We start from the raw sequence: 26,854 nt of genomic DNA, 5'->3' as shown, positions 1-26,854 counted from the left end.
GAAATTGAAGGAAATATTAATGAACTACATGATTGACAAATCATACTGTCTGTATAATAGTTACATGTAAATTGTTGGTGCAAGATTCCTTTGAGCATGCAGGAAATTCTAGCCACGTTCAAAAATGCTTTCTTACATTAAACTATACAGTCATGTAATTTACCATGGATCAAGCACTGTCCCGTAAACAAAATAAATTCAGAGAAGAATTCATGATTCCTTGGTCCTTATAACTTATAACTTCCAATCAAAAGTTCGTATGAAATAAATCTCCAACAGATGGTCACATATGTTTGAAAAGACGCAGCAGCAAAGATATCAATCCAAGATTTCATATTTTGTACATAGTCTATAAATAACTTTCTTTCGGCACGTCAACATCATCAATATGACGTCATCCCTTAGTGACGCTCTGCTCTGCAGTAGACAATTATCTTAGTCTGCTCAGTCATGCCATGTTTGACATTTCATAAGGAATATCCAGATCAGATTCCTTGTACATAGTTACTCTCTATGCTTGACTTTTATGTTATTAAATGTCTTCTTATTGTTTCACAACTTATATTATCTCAGTTTAGAAAATGATGGTAAACACAACTAAATTAACGTCACTGGATAATATTTACAGGACTTTCTATTTTCAGCAACATTACCAAAGAGTTTACTATCAGAAGAATGTTTACTTGATCTATCAACTTACAAACAAATTGAAATTCAAGTTACTAGACAAGATTCCCTACATGCCCATTATTACTACATAAGAAATTCTTTACAAACATGATCAAGTGTACTCCAACCAGCTACCTATGAAAAATGCATATTTAAGCATTTCATTTGTTATCTGGAGTTCTAAAAAGTGAGCAAACTCGAATTTATTTTTATTTTAATTTCTCTTCTTTAAGCATAAAGATGTGCATCGCAAAACATTTACTTTTTTCTTTACAAAATATTAATGGCTTTAAAAAAATCATATTTCATATTCTTAGATGGATATGTTAGGTAACCAATAAACCTCTAAACGTGCATTTTGTTTTGATATTAAAACAAGTACACAATATCTGCAAAAGCCTTTTTCATTTTTTTTTTATTCAGTAACGTGTAAATATAACCATGCAGGAAAAATGTTATCAAATTGGGATTTTTTAAACCAAAATCTACGGCTTGAAATCATATGATTATTAACTAACGCAGAAAAATGGGACATATATTTATATGATTTCTTAAAAGTTGAAATAAGTCGACAATGCGGTTATCAATCAACCGCAGAAACAATTTTGTATCCTTTTTCTTAGTACACACCTTTCTACAAAAAATCATTTCGACCCAGTCTATCATTTATCTTATTCCGTAAGAGCAAGTTTGGTTTTTTATCCCCCTGGGTTTGATACATGATTAACAGCACCGACACTGAATATCTTCACATTATAAAGCCTTTATTTGTGTAATCTTCTGAAATATTAATTTAAATGCAGGAAAGAAATCCAATGCCCTTGTGTTTCCGGGCTAAGAGCATGAAATATAAATGATATACATTTATGAAAGCCGATGTTTCAGGAAAAAGTGAGAAAGAGTAGCTAACGTATTAAAATTCATTTTTTTTTCTCTTTTGGGAATCATAGAAACATGTCCTTCGATCGACAGTTTGTCAGATAATATATTGAAATGTTAAAATTTTATTATTGAAATAAGATATTTCTATTTACCAGACATAATAATAACGTGATGACGACCACGAGCAGGAAACAGATTTGTGACGTCAAGTATTGTATCCAATCACTCTCTTTAATTCCATGACCCGCGCGAAACTAACGCCTATTTTTTCCATATAATTCACCCCACGTTAGAGTTGGTTCAGTCTCCATAGTAAGTAATCAGAACAGCGGAGAAAAAGAAATACTTTACCTGTTTCTATAAACAATAGTTTTGTGGAGATGGTAAATACATTATATGTAGTGCAAACAGTACTGCTGATTTTGGCTATCAGTGATTTGTGTTGGACTAGGTACCTCCTTCTTAATGAAGACAAAGATGATTTCCTACCACAAATGGAGGTAAGAAATTATGAAATGAAACAAAGTGATGGGTCAATACATTGCCTTATATTTATGTTTTACACTGTTAAGTGACGAGTGCTTACTAAACCAGAATACCAGTATTTCTTCAATTCAATTTTCCTATAAATATCTACCCAAATCTCTGAAATAATTCTGTCTTCGTATTGATCAAATGAATTTAAAAAAGTATCATCAATCAACAAGATATTTCTTTAAAAGATGAAATGTTGAGTTCATTGCATTTCACTTAAACGTGTGTTCAATGAACCATTTTTCCAAACAAATTAAATTTAATTAAATTTAATTGACACTTCGGAATAATCATAATTCTAAAAAAAGTTGTAAAACTTATCTTTGGAGTTCTATGCAAAACATATCATCAATTCAGGGTACTCAAATTTAAAAAAAATATATATATAATTTAATGTTTAAACAGCTTACAAAGATTTCATCATTTCCTCTTATGAAAATGGCGCTGCAACATGCTTTCAACATGCTTTCAACCCATATTACAAACAAGTCAAAAGTTTTAACATCTAAGATTATTGTAAATGTTAGAAACTGTTTTATTTAAAAAATATCCAATGCAAAAGATTGAATACATTTTGCATGTAAGCACTATAAAGTATATTGATGACATAGATTTCCAATTTACAAATCTACGCAGTATATTTTTTAAAATCTAGATTGATAAGTGTTAAGTACAAAACTATAATTTCGAAAAGGCCATGTGACTCTTGAAAATTAGTGAATATGGTTGATTTTGTTAGACACCTTCTAGCTGAAGTCAGGTGCTATTTGGATTTGTTGCGTCTGTTAATTTCATTTCTGTTGATCTATCTTTTGATATTTAACAGTGGAAACTCTCCTTTTGAATCCTGTACTCTTAATTAAGGCCATTTCCTGATAGCATTTGATGTAAAGTTCAGTTAACATGAATAATTGATAACACATAAAAGAGTTTTATCGGGCATATTTAATAAATAGAATGAATACATGAAATTTATATGAAACTTATTTTGAATTGGGTTTCATATTAAACTACATATAAGCTATTTGAAATATTATCATTTTCAACAGTACATTTTCACACTCTATATTAATATAATGTTCATCATTTTTCTTTTTGCATAACATCAAGCAGAGTCAAGTGAATATATTAGTTGACTGTGATTTTATCCCTCAGAAGAAATATTAACTCTTGAAATTATCATTCGTATTAATCAAGGTCCAATTGTGACTTGAATATAAAAAATCTTGTAACTATACTTGTTTCCTCTTGTTTCTCTGGATATAATTTGTAATTTTTCAAGCTCTGAAAAGATTGGGGGAAAATTAGAAAGAAAATGGAGGGGAAAAGGACATTTTCTAGATTATAACATTACATTTATTAGCATATAGTTCATTTGAACATGAAATTAGATACAATGCAAAAAATTGAGAAGCCAAAAAGACCACAAAAATATTTGAAAAACTTTTTTTTTTCAAAGAAATATGGTATTGAAACAAAAAAGTTTGCAAATGAAAGGATGTTTATTATGTTTTGTCTTGAATTTTGAAATATTTTTTTAATTACTAAAATTCACTTGAAAATATATCCTAGATGTTTACATTTCTATATTTCAGATATTATACGATCTACTGTGAAACAAATAAACATAGATTAATATACTTTATTTGGTACCTTTTGTTACATTTTGCGAGCTTTGTAAGGATTAGACAACCTTACAAAGTCGAATATTTCAAAAGAGATGTTGTCGAATTCTCGAAGTACAATATGTGATTTTTATGTACACACGTATTAAAATGCTAGAATTTGCAAGTATGCATTTCTTGTGTGCATTTGAAGCTTACGCATTGCTAGATTAAATGGGAAAAAGGTCTTTCAATGTTACTATCATTGAAATATTGAAGTTATTACGAGGAGAAAAAAGATGATGCCTTTGAAATTCCGAAGTTAAAAACAAGCGGATAATTAATAGTTAATAACATCTAAATATTTAATGAGAAAAATGTGTTGTCATTTCTTGAATAAAATATATGGATATGAGCTATTACTGCTCTCCTCCTCTAAGATTATCCTTTCAACATAGTGAAATTCGCTAAAATCCCGATATTATAAAACGTTACTTCAGAAAATAACTATCACACTGACAACAGAGAGAGAGATTGAAACATGACAAAAGTGCTGTTTTATTTGACAGTGCATTTATTTATCATAACGTTGCATTTCTACTATAAAAACCATTGTGCACTCTTAATGGAATACAAAATTAATACAAAATACTGTTTATTTGGCACACATTGAAAAACACAATGATGCACTATTATTCATTTGAATCGATTTTATTCATAAACTAAAAGATCCCACAGACCTGACTTTGACACCAATAGCATCATGCATGTTATAATATGGACAAACAATAATGATGCATTGGTTGACTATCTGTAAAACTCTGAATGCTGTTGGTGCCCACTACAATGCTTCTATTCTTTTAAGTGTTAAAAATTATAGAAAATTGTTGATCATATATGTTTCAATGCAATAATTTTTTTAATGTCGACTAGTTATTTGAAACAAAATATGACAATAGAAATTCTGTAAATTAATCAATTTTTAATTCATTTAAAACTGTTTCAGTAATTTAGCTTCAAAGTCATACCGATACACAAGAACTGTTATGGGATTTTCCATCGATTGTTATTCAAAATCGTACATTTGTGTAGTTACTTCATTTCCTAAATTTGGATTGAATGGAAGTGAATATCAATATTAAGTTGAGAATTTATTCTACGTAAGTTTTATACAACGTTTGATCTTTTAGTCACGAAGATTATCTCACGGATAACAAACTAATTTTGCGAATTATCAAATGGAGGCTTTTAACAGTGAAAGGCAAGGTTTGATAAATTTCCTGATTAGAATGCTAATTTTATTATGAATTGATTTTGAAGAAATAACAGTATCATTTATTTGAAGTTGAAAATGGTTGTCATATGAAACTACTTTAACATTAAATGAATTACAATGAAATAAACTAGTCCATAAAAAACATTAGTTGGAATTTTTCTCTTGCCAACTTAATTATGCCTTATTGATTCCACCCATTTGATTTCTCTAATTCATAAGCAAAATTTACAATTGTTTAAACATGTATATCAATATCATGAAGGTGAGTCAGAGAAAAACTACTGAAAGAAAATTTAAAAAATATTGTCGCTTTTGGTAACTGTTTTAGTAAAATGTAGCATTTTAATATTTCATATATGCTCTCTGGCATTTCTTTCTATTTACAATGTAATGAATTGATTCGCAATTTTTTTCGGTAAAATTCCAAAAATTTCCAGTTAATTCTAAACAATGCATTACAAAAAAGAGACATCTTTTTGATGCACTCTTGTTGAAACAAATATCATAGCACTTTGTTCAGAAGTATCGATAAAATAATTGACAATGTCTATTCCTTGGTCATTACACAATGTCTGTATTGTTTCATGTCATTTCGTGTGTTCTTTGTCACTGTTTTCTGTGCCTGTACGTAGAAACGTGTTCGTCTTCTGCACACAATTACAACGTAGGCTAGAATCGTTTCATTCATCATCAAGGATTTTCCGGTAAGATTTTTTTTCTTTTTTTTTTTCTTGATTATTTTTGTGGTTTATATATAATCAATGAATATTAGACGTTAACCTCCAAAAAGTTCATTTATGATATATTTAAATAGCAAAATATTCCTCTGCTTATTATACTATCCATTTCGAATCCTTTTCGTAAACAAACGTTTGACCCCTTGACACATCGAAACAATAATTAAGATACGTTGGTCAAAAGACTGAGACAGGAGTTGTTCAACATTGTGGCTCAAAATGTTTACTGTTTTTGTTTACATTGCATGTATATTCTGGACCAATTTACCTGTACAGAACTGTCCATAAGCCTAACTTTTGGGTCTAACTATCTAACATTCTTTCGCCGAATAATAATTAATAACGTATTTTATTATATCCATAATTAATTAATATTTATTTTGTCCAATATTCATGGAAAAATAATTCAGATTTTAAGTATTGAAATAAAAATTCGAATAAAATAACAAAAAAGGAACAAGTTTAATCGTAGATTTTAATTATAGAATTGTTTTCTTATCAAATGTCTATAAAGACTTTTTTCGTAAAATAACCCAATTTACTTAAGAGAAAATTGTACGGAATAAAATAGATGAAGAAAACGAACAATGATCAATCTCAAAAACCTACAAACAATACTAGTCTGTGAACAGGGCATAAAACACGGACCCCGGGAAATGCTAAAAGTGGGATCAGGTGCCTAGGATGAGTTAGCATCCCCTGTCGACCGGTCACACCATGAGCCATATGCGCTGGTCAAGACGGAATAATCTGTAGTCAAATTTAGTATAAAAACAAAGGCCTATCAATTGGTTTGAAATATGTAATTCAAAATATGACAAACCTACGAAATTGCAAAATTTGATTCTCTACGTTTTAATTTAAACGCACATTTAATTGAAAAACAATGCTAGAGACTAATTGAAATATGAGTCCGACTGTATGCTGTCAATGATTAAATTCAGCACAATTTGATATTTTTCTCTTGCACTGTCGAATTCTCTAGAATATCTATAATTAATTTCCAAATTATTTTGCTTCGTTTTTTTCTAAATGATTGCAAGCTACATAATTCAATTACAATTGCACAATCAACTAGGAAAATAAATCAGAAGTTAAATGTACCGTATATTATTTGTAAACTATCAGTATAATAGCAATATTTGAATTTCTTTCACGAATAAAAAAAAATCATGTACATGTATAGTGTTGAATGTTATCAGATGTTGTGTGTGTATTATGTATCGTCCTGTATTCCGTTGTGCACTATGTATACATCTATACATGCTATCGGGATATATGTTATATCCAGTATATAAACGTTTTATATGTATGTTCTAGTTAGTCGTAATATAACATCTTCAATCTAGAGTAAAGTAATTTTTCTGGTAGAAATAGAAATCTGATTCTAGTGAAAAAGGTTTAAGAATGTAAGCTAATCTCTCTCTCTCTCTCTCTCTCTCTCTCTCTCTCTCAAACACACACACACACACCCTCACACACAGAGAGAGAAGGGGGATTAGCATGGATTTACACATATTCTAATCCGAGTTTGGCACTACCTAAACCTGTATTTATGATCTTGCTTAATATTTCTTTATATCTTTTATTGTAGATGATAAAATGCTCTAAATAACCTTTCATAAGAATACCTTTAATTAATACTTTACTTTAAAATCTATATCACAGCGAAAACATTTTGAATTTTGGAAATATTTTAACCGTTGTATAAAACATATTCTTATATGATTTATACATGTATTACCATAATTCTATTCAAATGATTGCAAGATAAGGACCGTTAATAGGAAATATCATTTCATAATAAATAAATAAAAAGCTTTTATTTTAAAACATGAGAATTTATTACAGTACTGATTATATATATTTTCGTCTTTTTTGCAGGAATCGAACAACAATCTCTTGCAAACAAGATTACCTCCAGCAAAACAATATATGCTCTTGATGCGTATACTTAAGAGCAAAAAGCATTCAATGGACAAAGATCATCATTTACAAACACCTGAAAAGCGCCAGAGACGTTGCTATTGGTCTCCAGTGGCATGCTATGGATAAAACATAAATTTCTCTGTATGATTCTTTGAGAAACTGATTTGTGGAAAAACATATTATAAGCATTCAGTTTGCTTTATTATTCTGTTGTTAATAGCAGAGGATTATGTTACACGCAAGAAATCAAATTGACATTTGGTATACTGATCCAATAGTACATCAGCGATATATTGATTCATGATCGATAAATTTTATAACATGTATCAGTATCAGAATTTTTATTGAACATAAATGTGTCCAAATGGACTCTCCTAAAAATCAAGCTATAGACTATATATATTTGTGTGAGGGGAAGAGGGTGTCTAATGTGGGGTATAAGAAACCAAGGTGCAGGCGTACATAGTGGAAAAAATATTTAGTTCCGGATGATATATTCAGAAGTTCTTCAGTTTTCACATCAGATCTTCCTGTGATTTGAAAAAAACACATACCCCCAGGTATTAATTATGAGGTCAAAGGCCAAGGTCAGAATTTATATATAACAGGGTTCTCCACATCTGAAAATTTGACCATGGAGGAAGATGCGCGAAAGCGAAATGTGATCGCAAAAACAAATGTGTGTTCAACTTTTTAAGCTTCATTATTCAATTATTGATTTCAAAAAACCTTTTCCATTGCAACACAAACAGTTGAAATAACAAAATAAAAATAAAACAAGATTATTTATCTCAGTTTGCTCTACAAATGTACCAAGTTATATTTGAACTGGACCAAATATTTAGGAGCATTTTAAAAGAATATCATAGTTTTTTATTTGAAATTAATAACCATGACAACAATATTCGTCTAATTTTATTCAAAAACTGATATACAGGGCTGCGTTCAAGATCGTAGTGGCTAACCTAGCAGCTAGGTTGTAGATATCTATCTCTATTGAACGAATAGATAACCTAGCCGCTAAGTGTTAAATTTCGAATATAAATTTATCAGTATAAACTGATTTTTGGATCAAAATAAAAGTTTATTTCAACCGAAAATATACATGTAAATATACATTTAATATGCTAAAATGTACAAAATAATTCCCCATTCAGCTAAAATCACATGTGCTGCGAAGTTGTAACTAAAGAGGCCATCTTGGATTTGGTACCTAGCATCAAATATTTATGCTAGCTCTCCCTAAGTAACGGCTAGGCTAGCTCTCCGTTCAAGAGCGTAGCTTTACGTAGAGGCTACATACATGTAGCAGCTACGCTGTTGAACGCAACCCAGATCTGAATTTGTGTTGCCTGACAAGTTTTATTTAAATTGGACCAAAACTGATAAAGAAGTGGTATTTCGAAGAAACAAAAAATGACAGACACATACATGAACAGTTAAACAAACAACGACATTTTAACATTGCTTGAGCTTTCAACTGCATATGATCTTATAAACCTCAAGCTTTTTTCAAACTGCATATGGTCTTTGAAAACTTACTGATGGTATACATGGAATCAAAGCTTAATATATCCAGAGGCATAAATTTGATATAACTGTTATTTTCCTCTCTCTGTTCTGTTCTTTCAAAACGTTTAATACTTCTCGCCCACCTTCCTCCATAGTTTACCTCTCCACGTGCCCGTGCTAAAATTAGCCTTTTCCTTTGAGAACGAGAACTATAAAGTTATCATCTGTGTGCTATAATAGCATAAAATCGTTTTCAGATGATAACTTTTTAGTTCTCCTTTAGCTTTTGTTATGAAACTTAAGGTGATGAATCTCTCTAATGTAAGAAAAATACCTACTGATGTGATTGTTAAAGCTCTCTGAAATAAAGGAAGGTCTTTACTTTACACTGAAAATTTAATTCAAATTGATTCAAAATTAATTCTAAGCTGATTAAATTATTCTTATAATACTTATCATTATCCCTTGAAGTACGGATTTCCCTCAGTATTTCCATGATACAGATAATCTACTAATAATTGATGATTGTCTCTTTTATGACATTAAACGAAACACACGTATACATGTACTACTATATTGCATTTTTTAGAATTAATTGAAGTGAATATTCTGTGATGTCTATCCAAGACTTTCTAACAGATTGAGGAACTTGAAGCACTCAGGCCATAATTATCGATATTGCATTCAATTCAAGGATGTTTTATTCTCTTGATCTACTCAAAATGGTAGGACATCTAAAGAGTCCCTCTATGGTAAAATAGAGATTGATCCCGAAATTATGCACCATGTTGATCCCGGAATTAGAAATTTATCAGACTTATAACATGCCTTTGCGTACTGAATTCGCTGGGAGACATTCTATGTAGGTGATAGCGGATTTTTTCTACATAAAAAGGTGACATTGAAAAGCTGAAAACATAAGATTGTCATATAGTTTAGTTGTTAGTTTATCCATAAACGTCTATGGTCAATACAACATGCAAATATGAAACAGATGTGGCAGAATCTGTGGTGCCTTTTATTTTGATTTCAATAGGATACTAGTGTATCAAGTCGACATATGAATGAAAAAACTATTGTTAATTAAAAATGTCGTCGATATATGTAAACATTGAATTGAAGGTCGCAACAAATCTTCTAGTGTAGAAGTTCTTGAATAAATTCTGCTTCATAAGAATATAAAAGCAGGTCGGCTTATAAAGGAGCAGAGTTAGTTCCTCTCAGACTTCCAACATATTGTTGAAAGACCTAGTGTCCAAAGACTGATATTGTTAATAAGGAACTCTAGCATTTTTAATATCAGCTTCAGAGTACTTTATCGACTACAGTCATGTTTTAAAGAAGGGTCGGTTTATCTTTAACAGAAGGATAATAATCTGGTGTAGTTTATCACATCCTTGTAAATCATTAAAGCATCAGTCACAATGTTATAATGGTTTTTTAATCATGCGTCCCCAGGTTTGTTTATTTGTTTGTTTGTTTGTTTGTTTGTTTTTTGTTTTTTGTTTTTTTTTTTTGCCGTAGATGAGAGTCGTTGAGATGGAGGGGGTAGCAGGTAGTTCGTTGTTTGTTGTTTAACGTTGCTCCCGAGAATTTTTCAACTATTTGAGACGCCATCACCTGCCGGTCGAAGGCTGCAAATTAAGACCTATACTCGGCATTCAGGGCCATTGAGCAGTGAGGGATCTCTTTCGTGCCAGCACCTACTGCGACACGGGATCTAGGTTTATACAGTTTCATCCGAAAGTCCGGTCTCCACGTCCCATGGATCAACCCATTACACAGCGACTCTAGAGTAAACTCTCTAGCCACTACGCCAGGCGGGCGAAACAGTTAGTTCGTAAGGTTGGAGTAAGAACAACGTACGTGTGCCGTACTTTCCGCAAGAGTGACGTAAGAAGTGCGTATTTGTAAAAGTAGTAAGGGAGACGCGCAACAGTCCTGTGACCTACGTAAGACAGATGCGCAAAAGACCCACGAGTAGTCAGGAAGGCACACTGAGAGTACAAGAAACGCCCGTTATCCTTACATCCATGGCACTTTTATCTCTCGTGTGGACGCAATAAGGCTGTACTTTCACGTTACGTGTTTTATAGCATTTTTACATAAATGAAAGGTCGTTGACTTTCAGTTTTATAATTTCTGTGCATTGACGCAGCAGCATGGAAATTACAGGTTGTCTTCAAGGTCTTCGCTAAATGCAACTCTAGATGCAACTTGAAGAAGACGATGCCGCTGTTATGGCTGCTAGTGCTCTCTCTTTTTTTTGGAGGGGGGGGGGGGAATTTTGCGTCGGGAGCACGGCATACTTGCTTCCAAAGCACGACTCCTTGTGTTTTCTGCGGATCTTTGTAAATCACATAGCTGGTTACACATGTCCTACATCCAACGTACGTGCTTACGGAACCTCTGTGTGCTCAAAATTTTGTGGACGACCGTACGAAATCCTTTTGTTCATCGGCGTTCTTTGCCGTATATAAGCCGTAGATTGGACATATGGCCGTTTGTGAATCAGGCCTTATTCTGGGTTGACAATAAAATAAATCCCGACTATCCATATTTAATGAATACAGTAGGAATAGACAACTTAATATTTATGCCTTTTTATCATAAATTTTGTGTTTATTGACTTTTTACTAATCACATTTGAAATTGCTATAAATGAAAATTTATACAACTTATTTTTGTTTAAGTTTGCATGAATCCTATTCCTTCGAAATTTTGTGATTAATAAAACCACTGGAAAGTTAAAATTGAAATTGCAAGATCTAAATAGATATTCAATATAATTAGGAAAATTGCAATCTTAATTTAAGACAAAGTAAAATGAATAAAGCTTATCAAAGGATCAAAGTATATTCTTAACCGAAAGCAGGAACATTAAATTCGAAGCACAAAAGCCAAATAAGGATAAATTAAAATTTCATTGTCGCCAGCGTGGCGCAGTGGTTAGAGCGTTAACTTTGCTTCTTATAGCAAATTCTCCCATAACACTGAATCCAATTTAATGAGACTCACAGAATTTTTATTACATATTTCCATTGTGAACCTCTTTTACATTTTAATCAGATAGATGGTTGAGTGTCTCAGAGCAAGACATAATATTTCGGGTTACTCATCTCTTATCCGCAACTCTTATAGCTTGAGTAAAATTTAATGACCTTTCCACAGAATCTTTATTATATAGTGTCATTGTGAACCTCCTATTTTTCGTTTTGATCGGTTCGCATAGCAAAACATAGACACTTCCTTCCTTCTATTACAATGGGGGATCCTATCTCTTATCCACATTTTCTATATCAGTGTAACAGATTTAATGACACTTTCACAGAATCTTTATTAGGTCACCTGAGTCACTCAGGTGACCTATTGCTATCTGTTTTCGTCTGTCGTCGTGCGTCGTCCGTCGTGTGTTAACATTTGAACATTTTCAGCTTCTTCTTTGAAACCGCTGAACCAATTTCAGCCAATTTTTGCATATGGCATCTATGTGTGAAGGGGAACAAAATTTGTGAATTTCATGGTCCCTGCCCTCCTGGGGCCTGAGGGGTGGGGCTAAAACCACTAAAATTAATGCAATCTTTAAAAATCTTCTTCTTTACTCCTGGACATCAAGCAGTCAAACTGTTGACATGATTGTAATAAGCATTGAGCCCTCTACCAAAATTGTGAAATTCATGGCCCCAGGGTCAGGGGTTCTGGTGCTAGGGCGGGGCTATATAGATCATATAGTGAAAGTGCATTATTTCTTTGAAAATCTTCTTCTCTACTCCTGGGTATTACTGAAACAAATTGAATACATAGTTATGATAAGCAAGAGTGACTCTACCAAAATTGTGAAATTCATAGCCCCAGGGTCAGGGATTCTGGTGCTGGGGGGGGGGGGGGGGGAGGCTATATTAGATCATATAGTGAAAGTGCATTATTTCTTTGAAAATCTTCTTCTCTACTCCTGGATATTACTGAAACAAATTGAATACATAGTTATGATAAGCAAGAGTGACTTTACCAAAATTGTGAAATTCATAGCCCCAGGGTCAGGGATTCTGGTGCTGGGGGGGGGGGGAGACTATATAGATCATATAGTGAAAGTGCATTATTTCTTTGAAAATCTTCTTCTCTACTCCTGGGTATTATTGAAACAAATTGAATACATAGTTATGATAAGCAAGGATGACTCTACCAAAATTGTGAAATTCATGGCCCCAGGGTCATTGGTTCTGGTGCTAGGGCGGGGCTATATAGATCATATAGTGAAAGTGCATTATTTCTTTCAAAATCTTCTTCTCTACTCCCGGGTATTATTTAAACAAATTAGATATATAGTTATGATAAGCAAGAGTGGCTCTACCAAAATTGTGAAATTCATAGCCCCAGGGTCAGGGGTTCTGGGGGGGGGGGGGGGGGCTATATAGATCATATAGTGAAAGAGCATTATTTCTTTGAAAATCTTCTTCTCTAATCCTGGGTATTATTAAAACAAATTAAATACATAGTTATGATAAGCAAGAGTGACTCTACCAAAATTGTGAAATTCATAGCCCCAGGGTCAGGGGTTCTGGTGCTGGGGGGGGGGGGGGGGTTATATAGATCATATAGTGAAAGAGCATTATTTCTTTGAAAATCTTCTTCCCTAATCCTGGGTATTATTGAAACAAATTGAATACATAGTTATGATAAGCAAGGATGACTCTACCAAAATTGTGAAATTCATAGCTCCAGGATTAGGAGTTCTGGTGCTAGGGCGGGGCTATATAGATCATATAGTGAAAGTGCATTATTTTTGAAAATCTTCTTTTCTACTCCTGGGTATTATTTAAACAGATTAAATACATAGTTATGATAAGCAAGAGTGACTCTACCAAAATTGTGAAATTCATAGCCCCAGGGTCAGGGGTTCTGGTGCGGGGGGGGGGGGGGCTATATAGATCATATAGTGAAAGTGCATTATTTCTTTGAAAATCTTCTTCTCTACTCCTGGGTATTATTTAAACAATTGAAATACATAGTTATGATAAGAAAGAGTGACTCTACCAAAATTGTGAATTTCATGGCCCCTGGATCAGGGGTTCTGATGTTAGGACTGGGCTTTATTTATTATATAGTGAAAATGCATTAATGCTTTAAAAATCTTCTTCTTTGCTTCTGGGTATTATTTAAACAAACAAAGTACATTGTTATGGTAAGCAATGACCTCTTCCAAAATTGTGAATTTCATGGCCCCAGGGACAGGGTTTCTGGTGCTAGGTTGGGGCTATATAGCTCCTATAGTGAAGGTGAATTATTTCTTTGAAAATCTTCTTCTCTGCCCCTGGGTACTATTTAAACAAACTAAGTACATTTTTATGATATGCAAGGATGCCTCTTCTAAAATTATGATTTCATGCGCAGCTCTTTTAAGGCTGCATAAAGGGGCGGGGCCTAATTTATACGGGAAAAGTTTACTGTGACATCACACAAATATAGCAATTCCTCACAATAACAGAAAATGAAATAATTTGCGAATCTAAGCTTCATAAGAGTAATGAACTACATCAAAACTTACCACTGCATTCATTTTTGTCGCTTGTTAAATCCCACACAGCAAGATATAAACAAGTCACTGATTGCAATGCACTTGTCGACATGACGTCATCATGGTAAAGTTTGACGCATTTTATGTGCAGTGAGAGGCGGATCAAGTAATTTTTTCACAGTGAAAAATGCATTTTATTATTAAACAGAATATTATTTGCAAATCTTAGGTAGATCATTAATACAAATCTGAAACGTTTGTTTAGTGCCATTATTTTAAAAATATCGAGAGAATGTATTGAATTAATTCTACCGTGTTTTTGTCTACAGGGTGTGCATGTTTCACGCCGAGGTGCCTCATTAAATCGCCTTTTCGCAAGGGCATACACTTAATAGATCTTGACCATTTTTTGAATACACATAACGGACGTATTCCTTAACTTGAAGAGTGCTGCTGCTTTCCTGAAATCGATAGCATGATTTAATAAATACATAAAATACTTGGTAAAGGTCACACATATTTCAACATTAGCCAGATAACTTGAAATTTAAACTAATAAAATGCGAATTCTATTTAAAGCAGCAGCACTTTCCATAAACTACAAGTTATGTAGAAACAAACTATTACTTTAATTTTTAATTTTAACTAGGGTATGCCCTTGCGATATTGAAATTTGTTTGTGACCTACATACAGTACACATTACATGCATTTATCACGTGACTATCAAATAACGTGACCAAACCAAATTCAGTACAGAGCGGGGTATACAATGTTATTTCAAGTAATGTTAAAGTCATAAGATAATATAGTACCTTTACAAAAATAAATTCAGTCTAAAAAGGTATGTATTTATGCATGTTTATATTCTGTTGATTTCTTTGAAGTAAGCCTTAACAGTGCTGCGTGGCCCCAGGGTCAAGGGTTCTGGTGAAAAGGGGGGGAGGGCTCTATTGATTATATAGTGAAAAAGCAAAATTTCTTTGAAAATATTCTTTTCTTCTTCTGGTTAAAAAGCAGAGAAGCTAAGTATATAGTTATGATGAGCAAGAGTGCTTCTTCCAGAGTAGTGAATTACGTGACCCCTGGGTCAGATGTGCTGGTGTAAGGGTGGGGCTGTTGATAATATAGTGAAAATGCATTAATTCTATTAAATAATCCTGTCAGCTCCTTAATGTTAAGCAGATACATGTAAAGAAAGTGATTACTTATGAAGAGCAAACTTCTGGTCCCAGGGTGAGAGGCTCTGGTGTTTCTCGGTGGTGAAGGGGGGGGGGGGGGGTTTATTGATAATATAGTGAATCTGTAGGAAAAATGCATTATTTCTTTATAAATCTTCTCTGCACTTGGGCATATCAGAGGCAAAAAGAGTAAAGGTTGTAATAAGGAAGGGTATTTTTACCAGATTTTTGAACATCTGGACCATTTGGTCAAGTGTTCTGGTCCTAGCCAGGGCTCAATTTGCATTCTACTGAGATGAGTTATTCCCCTTTGCCGTTTACTTTTGAGAATTAATCACTGTAAATAATGTACTTGAAAGGTTAATAGAATAAGAGAATTATGCAAGGATTTTTATTGTATAATGCAAAAATTATTTTCATAGTTTTAATGATCAGGTGACTTGTAAGTAATAGATAAATAAAGATGAGACAAAAATAACTTGTCTTCTTAAATGTTCATCAAAGACCAAGAGAGGCCAATGTAAGAGATTACAACAAGGAATTAAAATAGTATAGAAGCACTGATAGTTTTTTAATATACTTATGGTAATAGTGATAAATGGGGAACAAATTAGAACCTAATCTATAAACTGTTAATGAATACTAGACTAATTATTTTGTTGATCCTGATCACCCTATTTTTCTTGCTTTTGGGCAACAAAGCTTCACCTTTCATTTTAATACTCTATGGATCCTCTAAATTGTTGTATTGTACTCAGGTGACCGTTAAGGCCCTTGGGCCTCTTGTTATATAGTGTCATTGTGAACCTCCTATTTATCGTTTTGATTGGACATACGGACATTTTTGGGCTCGCACTGCCTTTCTTTCTATAACATTAGACGATACCTATCTCTTATCCGCACTTTCTATATCACTGAATAAAACTTAATGACAAATTTACTTAAATCGTTATTATATATTGTCGTTATGCACCTCATATTTTTCGTTTTGATCAGACAGATATCGGGGTTTCCCGTGAAAAAAAGGTTTACTGCTATTCTTTATATAATATTGGTGGTATCCATCCTTTTATCTGCAAATCCTTTTATACCATGAAAAAAAATTAACGAGCTTTCACAGAATCTTCATAACAAAGTGCCATTGTGCCCCTCCTATTTTACATTTCGACTTGACATATATTTGGGGTTTCCCATAGCAAAAAATGGACTTTGCAACTTTATTCATATGGGAGCGTGTAATTATTCTGTGAACTCAGAACTCATAGTATCTCTTATTAGTTTTATTAAACCTACCTGTGTTTTTTTTCCAAATGTATGTCATGTTAGTCTCGGAGATGAGGTCTAGTGATTTGATAAAAAAAAAAAAGTTAATCCAATCGTGGCTAACTTTCCTCTTTGATCAAACCAAAGTTGATTTCAGATCGTTATTTCCAATACAAATAATTGCTTTTATATAAATTAAAGTAAAATAACAAGGTATATCGAATATGTTCACATGATAATCGGTTCTTTATATACTAGAGACATACATATCATCAGATAAACGTATATTTTTTCATAAACCAATTTAATTATTTTAAGTATTTTCAGATCTAAATACAGGTAACTAAAACTAGAGTAGTATTTTGAAATACTGGTATAGTTTAATTGTTGACAAGTAAAAACACGACCTTTTCTCTCTGAATATATTTCAAAATATTTCAAAATATTAGCTACTTTTTGTTTTGCATAAAATGATGACACCACAGTGTCTATCAGATGAAATTACCAAACTGAAATAAACAATATAAATAATGGCTAACCCGAATTTCCTCTATTCTTCTTATATATATATGGAACATTTCTTATTTTATAAGCTTTTATATTCAAAATAATCTTATTTTTACACATGGTGAAGTAGTCATGTAAAGATACAAAATAATACAAAAACCAAAAGTTTTCCATACTAACACAATAGGAAATTTTTTTCTGAAGTTTTGCTCAAATTTGCTCTCAGATTGCTAGCTTTCAAAGGCGTACAGGATTGTTGTTTGCTTTGAAAATCATATTTATATGATCTAATCTAAAACTTTAGTCCTTAATCATTAATTTCATTTACTTTAAAATTGCATTTATGTCTTTGATTGTTTAAAAATACCAACTGAAATCATTGTTCTTTAGTAATGCTTTTGAGAAGCAAAAAAATTAGATATATTTTCATACGCTAGATTTCAAGTCGAATATTTATGAAAAAGAAAGGAAAATATAATCTTTAAAATCCACAACATCTAAATATTAAAGACATTTTAGCAAATACACTTTTAATGTTTCATTGAGTCAGAAATCAGACGGGAAAAATATGGTATAACATCAAAATTGCAAACGTAAAAGTAGTCACCGGACATTACAGTGCACGTGCGGACATGGTTCTGTAAATGCCTTGGTTTTCTCTACATAATTCATTGAGAAATATATTAAATAATTTTATGCATTAATTAAAGATAAAATATTTATAAAACCAAGGACAGGGTTGTAATTGTATGAACGGTGAACCTTGTGTAAAATCTTGAAGGTCAGTATGTGGATAAATAGACGTATCCGAAAACACGAAGCGGGTTACATACTGTCATTTTTTTTTTTCAGAAAATCCTTACCATAGGATTTGCGAAAAAGTTAATTCCTATTTTGGACGTATATAGGACCACACCTAAATATTTTACATTTCAGTGGATTTATAAACATTTTGATTATTTAGATCAAGATTTTTTAAAAAATAAAAAAAAATTGAGCTCGAATACTGTTCGTTATCTCCACATATTTCATTGAGAAGATATGCATATAACATCCTTCCATCTGTATGATCAAGCAGGATTCTTGAGCTTCATTGTCTATCACAGATTTACAGATATAACATTTTCATCATCTCGTAACTTCTACATAAATATATTTGCAAACTTCCTCGCGTTTTCAAAGTAAAACCTACACATTTTCAAAATCTACCCAATCTTCCTGCATCTGGCGAAATAGAAAGGGAACAATGGCAAGTAATTATAGTTGAATCTCAAAAGGCAAGCACAAAAAACAAGTCAGCCAAAATACGACCCAATGATAGGTCATATTTGCTTACACGGTCATTATAACAACCATAAAATTTTACAAAATGCTGACTTTAAATGAGATGTAAACACCATATACAAGTGATAGCATACTGCATAAATAAGGAAAGTTGACGACGGAAAAGTTGAAGTCATCTCGTTCGTGATACAATTAAGCTGTTAGTTGGCCCTTGTTGTTTATTGTCAGTCAATTATCCAAATATGAAACAGAAGCGGTAGACTCTGTAGTGTCTTTTATTTCAAGTTCACTGGGATATATCGAATAGACATATCAATGGACGTAAATATTATGAATTAATTATACATCGTCGATATATCTACATGTAAATGTTTTCTTCTCATGTAGAAATTTTTTAATAAATTCTGCTTGATAGGAATATACGAGGGGTGATCAAAAAGTTCGCGAACTAATTGAATAACTTCCATAAAAGAAATGAAATTAGGATTCCGTGTTCATTATCTTTTATAAAAGTCCTCTCCGATTTTAAATGCACATCTGTCACCGTTCTGCCCATGCGCGAATCACGTGATACAGGCGGTCACGTGACATGCTCCGAAGCGTTCCGTTCACAGAAGGTAAAAGATTTTTCCGAGTCTTATATTTCTTACCATGCAAGTTATTTTTTATTTACAAGAACAGTCAACTTGTCAAAAATGGCCAAATCTCGGCAATAGGATGGGTGGATAAGGATATCCTTTCCGGGAATGAGCATGGAGACCATCACAACTCGAGTCTTCTGTCTTGGGAGAGTCGTTTATCCAATGTGGATATAAGGCATGGAGCCTTCTTTTTATCATATCTGATGTGTTTAAAGTCTAATGTAAACAATATTCTAGGGATTAAATAACTATATTATTGTTAAGATATTCAACTATTTTTCTAACTGTAACTTGGCGGTCTTTCATATCAAATTGCTCAACTGAGGACACATCTCTTCCCCAGCTTGCTTTCACTGGGCAAGAGAATAAACATCATTTTTTAACCATCTCCCTTCTTTCACTAAAACAATCAGTCCAATTAATGATTGGACTTTTGGCAAGTCTTTTATCTCCATAAACTTTGTACAAATTATTATTTACTGCAAAAGAATTTCCAAGATACATATTAAACTTTACAGCCTTTCGTTGCTCACGTACTACTGAGTCAATCATTTTTTGTCACAAGTAACCTACCTAATGACGTCATTTTCAGATTGTGACGTCACAAACATGGAGCAAAACATTATATAAAACTGCAATATATAGAACACATGTATGACTATATGTGTGCCAAATTTCATTCTGATCTGAATTGTGGTTTTGAAAATATAAAGATAGTTCGCGAACTTTTTGATCACCCCTCGTAAAAACAGGGTCGGCTAATAAAAAAGCAGAATTAGTGCCCATCGGAATTCCAACAGTCTGTTAGCAAAGTAATTTTGTTGATGACCCGTCACAAGGTAGGAAAATTTCCGATTTCCATTTTTATTGAAGAAGGTGTTATCTATTATATCAAAAAGTATAGTTTTTTATTTATCGTGAGAAATAGTTGTATAAGGTGTATTAGTCGTAGAAAAGTCGTACTAGATGTTACTGACTTTTGAAATATTTATATTTAGCGATTTTAAGTTTTCTTGAAGTTTTTTGGAGTTTTCGAGCATCCACATCTGATTTACATCTTTTGTAGAATAATTATGCTGATAAAACATATATGGGTTTATAATTAATCATAAAGATATTATAATGAACTGTACACATTCTATACATTATTTTTAGTTAGCGCTTCATCAGCACTTCTTCAGCACTTCCATGGAAGACATGACATACCATTTACTTTTGCAAATCTACCACACAAGATGAGCAGTTTTGTACTAAATCTATATATTTATATTATTCCCTGTTCAAAATCAATATATAACAAATTTTGTCATATATGTGCAATATTTTTTCACATACACGTTAATTTAATTCAGCTGCAGAAGACTACATAGGTTATAATTACCCAATGTGTCTCCATACTGACTAGACATAATTCTGCTAAACTGCAATAGGTTATAATTAGCCAATGTTTCTCCATACCGACTACAAAATTTTGCTAGACCCCCATTATGTTGCCTAAAGTAGGTTATTAGGTTGAAATTTAGAAAACCTGATTACCACTTATTTAATTCAGAAGCCAAATCATCTTTTTGAATATGATTGGTGATATCCTGTGGACGTGCAACAAGGTTATGGAACTTGGGGGCCATTTGGTGATCAAAACGTGGCGGGTTTTTTCCAAAAACCTCATTCCAAGATTTTCCCATACATTTTATACAGTATTCAATTCATCTTTTGGAATATATCATTGGTGGTGTCCTGTACATGTACATTAAGGTTTTGAAATTTTCAGTCTCACCATCGGGCCAAGTGAGGATCGAATAACGACATTTTTCTTAGGAAGTCTGCTTTCAGATCTCCTCCCATATTTTATGCAGTAGTCATATCATCTTTTTGAATATGATTGATGTCATGTAGACATGCAGCAAGGTTTGGGACTTTTCAAATTTACTTCGAAATTTACCCTATTAATGGGGGGGGGGGGGTTAGGAAAGCCTGGTTCCCAGAACTTTATATATTAATGTATGAAATATATGGAGATAACGAACAGTATTCAAGCTCAAAAGTCCATTGAGTGTTGAAGGTTTTATATTAAGTTTTTTTTTATTGTAATTAATGCAACTTTTTTATTGTGAATGATTAGTTCTGATTTTTTATTATTATCATTATTTCAAGGGATATTGAAATAAGCGCAGATATACACATTGTGATCCAAATAAAATTGTAGATTATGTTGATAGTGTCAATTTTTTTAACACAAGTCCAATACTGCACTTATCTCAATGAAATGTATGGAGATAACGAACAGTATTCAAGCTCAAAAGTCCATTAAACATTACAAATTCTGGAGCAGAGCAAACACGGACCTCCAAAACATCAGAGGTGGGATCAGGTGCCATGGAGGAGTGAGCATCCCCTGCCGACCGGTCACGTCGTGTGCTCCCTGTCATGATCGGGAATTAACGGAAAAATCCGTCGACAATTCAGTGTGTAAATAATGGCCTAACAATTAGTATGAAAAACGTCAGTCAGCATTTGACTCAGTGATAAATTGTATTTGCTGACAAGGTCATTGTATCGACCATAGAACTTACGAAATGATGACTTTAAACGAGACTGCTGATATTCTTTTTCATCAACTTGTTTGTCAAAAATTTACCTCGTTTTAGAAATTATACATACGTAATTTGAAACAGATGTGTCAGACTCTGTGGTATCTTTTATGTCAAGCTCACCGGGATATATAGTATCGGCATAAGAATGGAAATAACCATTGTTAATTGACAATACGTCGTAGATATATCTAAATGTCGAGTTGAAGGCCACAGCAAGTGTTTTCTCCTTTTCACGTATAAGATTTTGGACAAATTCTGCTTCATATGAATACAAAAAAAGGTCTGCTAATAACGGGGTGCAATTGGTACCCATGGGAATTCCAATAGATTGTTGGAAGACCTGGTCTCCAAAAGCCACATAGATATTGTCAATCAGGAACTCAAGCATCTTGTCAATGTCAACTTCAGAGTACTTGTGTGTACAATCAGAATGTTTTTTTAACAAAATAATTTTGCAAATGACCAATGACAAGGAAAGTAAATTTACGAGTTCCATTTTTATTGAAAAAGCAGCTGTCTATGATATCAAAAAGCCTGGACTTTGATTTATCGTGGGGAATGGTTGTGCATAAAGTTGAAAAGTCGTAAGTTTTTAAGCTGTTGATTTTGGTAAAATCTTGTGATTTCAAATTTTCCAAAAGTTCCTTGGAATTTTTAAGTATCCACATCTGATTTACACCACTTCTCGAATATTTTGTTGCACAGTACTCTTGAAGTTTCTCCTTCACTACTGTTTATATCTTGGTGAGGAGTAAAGAAAGATGCCTGGTTGAACATTTACAGGAACCCGCTATGCAGTGGCCAGTTCCTCTTTTGGAAAGGGTTGATGGTGTCCTGCAGCTGTGCAGTAAGGTTTTGGCATTTTGAGACTATTTAAAAGCCAAACATGTCAAACTTTTTTTTTTTTTTTTTTTTTTTTGCAAAAGAGTTCATACAACAATAATTACTTTTATTTCAGACTTAAAATGATTTTGTAAGGCGATATACTAATATAAGAAGACTATGGGTAATATGACTACCTGGGTATTTTATGCTCAGTTTGATAAATGACATACTTCTTCCCTAACAAAAATCTTATAGTAAACCAAAATTTTCTACAGTTTATATAGGGCCACTTTAAAATAATGTTTGTTTGCCCTCTCCCGACTCAGGATGAAAAAATTGGGTCGGTAGGTAGGGGAGACAATTTTTTCTCAGAAAATTTCAACATCAATGCTGAATTTTCAAAATCTGTTTTTCGAAATGCATAAAAAAAATTGCTTCCTAGAGATTAAAAATGGCAACTTTTAGCTGGCGGTCGGGAGAGGGAAACCAAACAATTTTTTAAAGATGGCCTAGTATCAAGGTGTTTTTTAAATTTTACTGTAGTAAATAAAAGTATTTTTAGTATGATTCTCAAATTCTTAATTTTTATTTCATGCAATTTTCTTAGAAATACTAGTATTACTTGTGTATTCATTAGAGTTGGCAATTTGTAAAAGGTGAACTGGTTACTTGGTCGCACCGATGGTAATCGGTTTGAAGATCTGTACAAGGTTAGTCGAAAAAAATTAATAAAAACATTTAATATGTGCAAATCTGAACTCAATTTCCGTACAATGATTTAAAAAAAAAATTAACTCTGTTGGTAGTGGTTTTGCACATCTATTTAACCTTATTAGGAGGTAAATAATTTTTGTTTGTTTGAGCTCTTGGGTTAATTGGTAAGTTTTAGTAATGTTATTCATTGTTTAAACATTATGAAGTTACCCAGCGTGTTGTGTATTTCTTTAATGATATTAATCGAATCACTGTTGAGTACTGTTAACTATTAAAATGATTATGTATCTTACCCCGTCTTTGTATTTATTTATATTTTAAAAAAACCCATTGTGAATTAATTGATAGTTCAGACTTATTTCTGATTATGGTCACTATGCAGAGTGACCCTGTGTGATATCTGGTCTGAAAAATTATTAATGTTTCTGATATATCAGGCATGTTTCTTTTTTTTCTATTGTACTTGAAACAAAATATATATAGTGTTCTAATCAGACATCAAAGGAATATTTCTAACATCTCTTAAGTCTTGTAAATGAATAGAGCTTACTTGAAAAATATGTCAAGAAAATGTGTATTTTGAAACGATTAACAGGTTAATCGGTCGGATCTTGTGGATAACCGATTGGCAATTCTGTATTTGATTGGTATCCCAAATATTCACGTATTATTTCTAAAATTTAGATTATTGGCATCAGGTAATTTGACAGACATTAAGGTTAAATCCCAAAATAGTTTTGTATATTTCACAGTATATCAAACTATTAAAGTTTTACTATAGTATACTGTAGTTAAATATGATTAACAAGTGAAATTTGGTTGGGGTCATGACAGCATCTAGTTTTCATTTTTTAGTAATTAAAGTTAAGATCTTATATCATCTTTACGCAATTCTTATTCATTCTTGTTCATATATGTACCTCAGATCCTTGGATAAGTTGAATAAGATCATATAACGTGGAAAATGAAGATTGCTTGATTACATATTTTCTCAAATTACAGCGACATTTCGTGTCTCTTCTATGAAACAATTTAATAAGAGACCTGAGACAAGCATGAGTTTTAGGTGTATGTTATGGTATTATATTACAAAAAATACTCTGCTTTGAATACTGAATTGTTATAAATTCTGTTGCAAGCAGCTCAGTTTTCATTCATTCTCTACATGAGGATTTCAATTCAGAATTCGGAAGTCATGAAGAACCAGAAATGTATTCCAAAACAAATTGTTTTAATGTTTACATTCTACATGTATTTTGCTTATAAAGTATGTGGAAAGCTACGGCATAATAAACACAATAACACGGATGGACAGGTCAAAACATTAAAGTTCTTTTTTTATTTGACGTCGTAAACGTTGAGCGCCGTGCAAGTGCAACGTAATACGCGAAATTCAAATTTTCAAGCTCACATTGAGTGTAGCTGTTACAATGCTTCTTCCATTAATTGTAACTTATCTGAAGGATAATACATGGATTTTGAAATATAAATCACATTTGCAGATAAGACAGGGAGTTATTAAATGTAAATCTAAGCACTGAATTATTATTTTTTGAAAGATGTAGTCTTATAACTGCAACGATGTGTGCAAACAAATTTTCATAACGCGCTAACGCGTTACTATTTGTTTGCATACCCCATTGCAGTTATGAGACTACATCTTTCAAAAAATAATAATTCAATGCTTAAATATCATTTTCCTCTTAAATATATGTATATAATGACTGATTGATTGATTCATTCATTATTTGATACCTCATACCAAGTTGGCGGTATTTTAGCCAGTTTTTTTTTACATGTTTTTGTTTGTTTCTTTGTTGTTTAACGCTCCTCTCGAGAATTTTTCACTCATATGGACACGCCACCACTTACGGGTGGAGGGCCTTTACTCGGCACTTACTGCCATGGAGCAGTGAGGGATCTTTTTCGTGCCAACACCTATTGCGACACGGGACCTCGGTTTATAAGGTCTCATTTGAAGGACGCCGTCTCCACGTCCCGCAGTGGATTCGAACCCGCGACGTATAAGGATCAAATTAAGATTCAACGACTCTAGAGCAGATGCTCTCACCACTGCTTTTTACATGGAAGTTCGTTGATAGTTTGATAAACCATGACAAAAAAAGAAGATAATGGTTGATAATGGTTCAGATTGCTGTCAGAAAATGAAAATGATCGAAGCAGTTGTTAAGTGCTAAAATATGATCAGTTTTTCTTTTTTATATGTGTTGGCTTAATATGTAAATTGTCATTTTCTTTTCATTTCTTTTCTTCAGGTAGAACCTAACATCGAAAACGACGAAGATTTATGGTTACCACTAGATGCAGTTCAAAACGAGATTCCAAATAGTCAATTCCAGACCAGACATCGAAAGATATCGTTAGCAAATATATTTCCGGAAGTTGATGGATTGTCTGCTCCTGTTTCCAAACGAAAAGCCTTACCATGCTTCTTTAGCATTGTTGCTTGCTATGGATAACGAGTGCATCAAAATGAAATAAATTCTTGAAATACTTTTGCAAGAACACTGCAATTTTATTCATAGGGTACATATGTATATCTATATTTGTATCGTGAAATGATAACCTTATTACGGTACGGTATATCTCGAAATGTACACGGAGACCTATTCAGACATTTTTTTTTAATTCATAGGATATTCAATTTAAATCACGGACGCCATCCATTTCTAAGAATGCCCTATAATTTCCTAAATTATCTACCGCAAAAATTTAGGAAAATTTTGCATAACATGTTTTAATAATTTTTGGAGTAAGAACAATTTCGGGTAAGAACAAGCAATGCATGAGCTGAAACTTAAAGAAAATCAAAAGACATAACTGTTCTATTCAAATTTTCTCTGTTTATATTTCAAATTATCAATGAAAGTTATGATTGCCGATAGTTAGTAATGATCTTTTATATTCATTGCGCAGAAAGAAAAGATTGTGTGGTTTTTATTCATTTTATTAAAGGAAGATACCTCCTCGCTCAAAGCTACGTTTCTAACTAAATGACTTCCGAACAACGCAATACTGTATGCCATTTTCCCACCATCTACACATTCAGCATTATTTAGAATTAAATATAATAATTACATATGATATAGTACCTACATCATCACACAACGTACATTTTGGTTCTACATTTGACAATTTTTTTATACAGTAACTATGAATTTATTTCGT

General features: G+C 32.6%; 1 protein-coding gene across 1 annotated transcript; it reads left to right on the top strand.

The window, feature by feature from the left end:
• Window positions 1–1,876: 1,876 nt before the first annotated feature.
• On the top strand, window positions 1,877–26,723 carry LOC133206422 (uncharacterized). The gene is made up of 2 exons (XM_061342406.1): window positions 1,877–2,051; window positions 25,942–26,723. Exons 1-2 carry the CDS (start codon window positions 1,932–1,934, stop codon window positions 26,143–26,145), a joined length of 324 nt encoding a protein of 107 aa, XP_061198390.1. The 5' UTR covers window positions 1,877–1,931; the 3' UTR covers window positions 26,146–26,723.
• Window positions 26,724–26,854: the final 131 nt, after the last annotated feature.

Source organism: Saccostrea echinata, unplaced genomic scaffold, assembly GCF_033153115.1.
Source record: "Saccostrea echinata isolate AGI-Se365-2 ecotype Australia unplaced genomic scaffold, CSIRO_AGI_Sech_v1 ptg000054l, whole genome shotgun sequence".
Taxonomy (NCBI): Eukaryota; Metazoa; Mollusca; class Bivalvia; order Ostreida; family Ostreidae; genus Saccostrea; species Saccostrea echinata.
The sequence above is the reverse complement of the archived record's forward strand: the minus strand, read 5'-3'. Positions and strand labels throughout refer to the sequence as shown.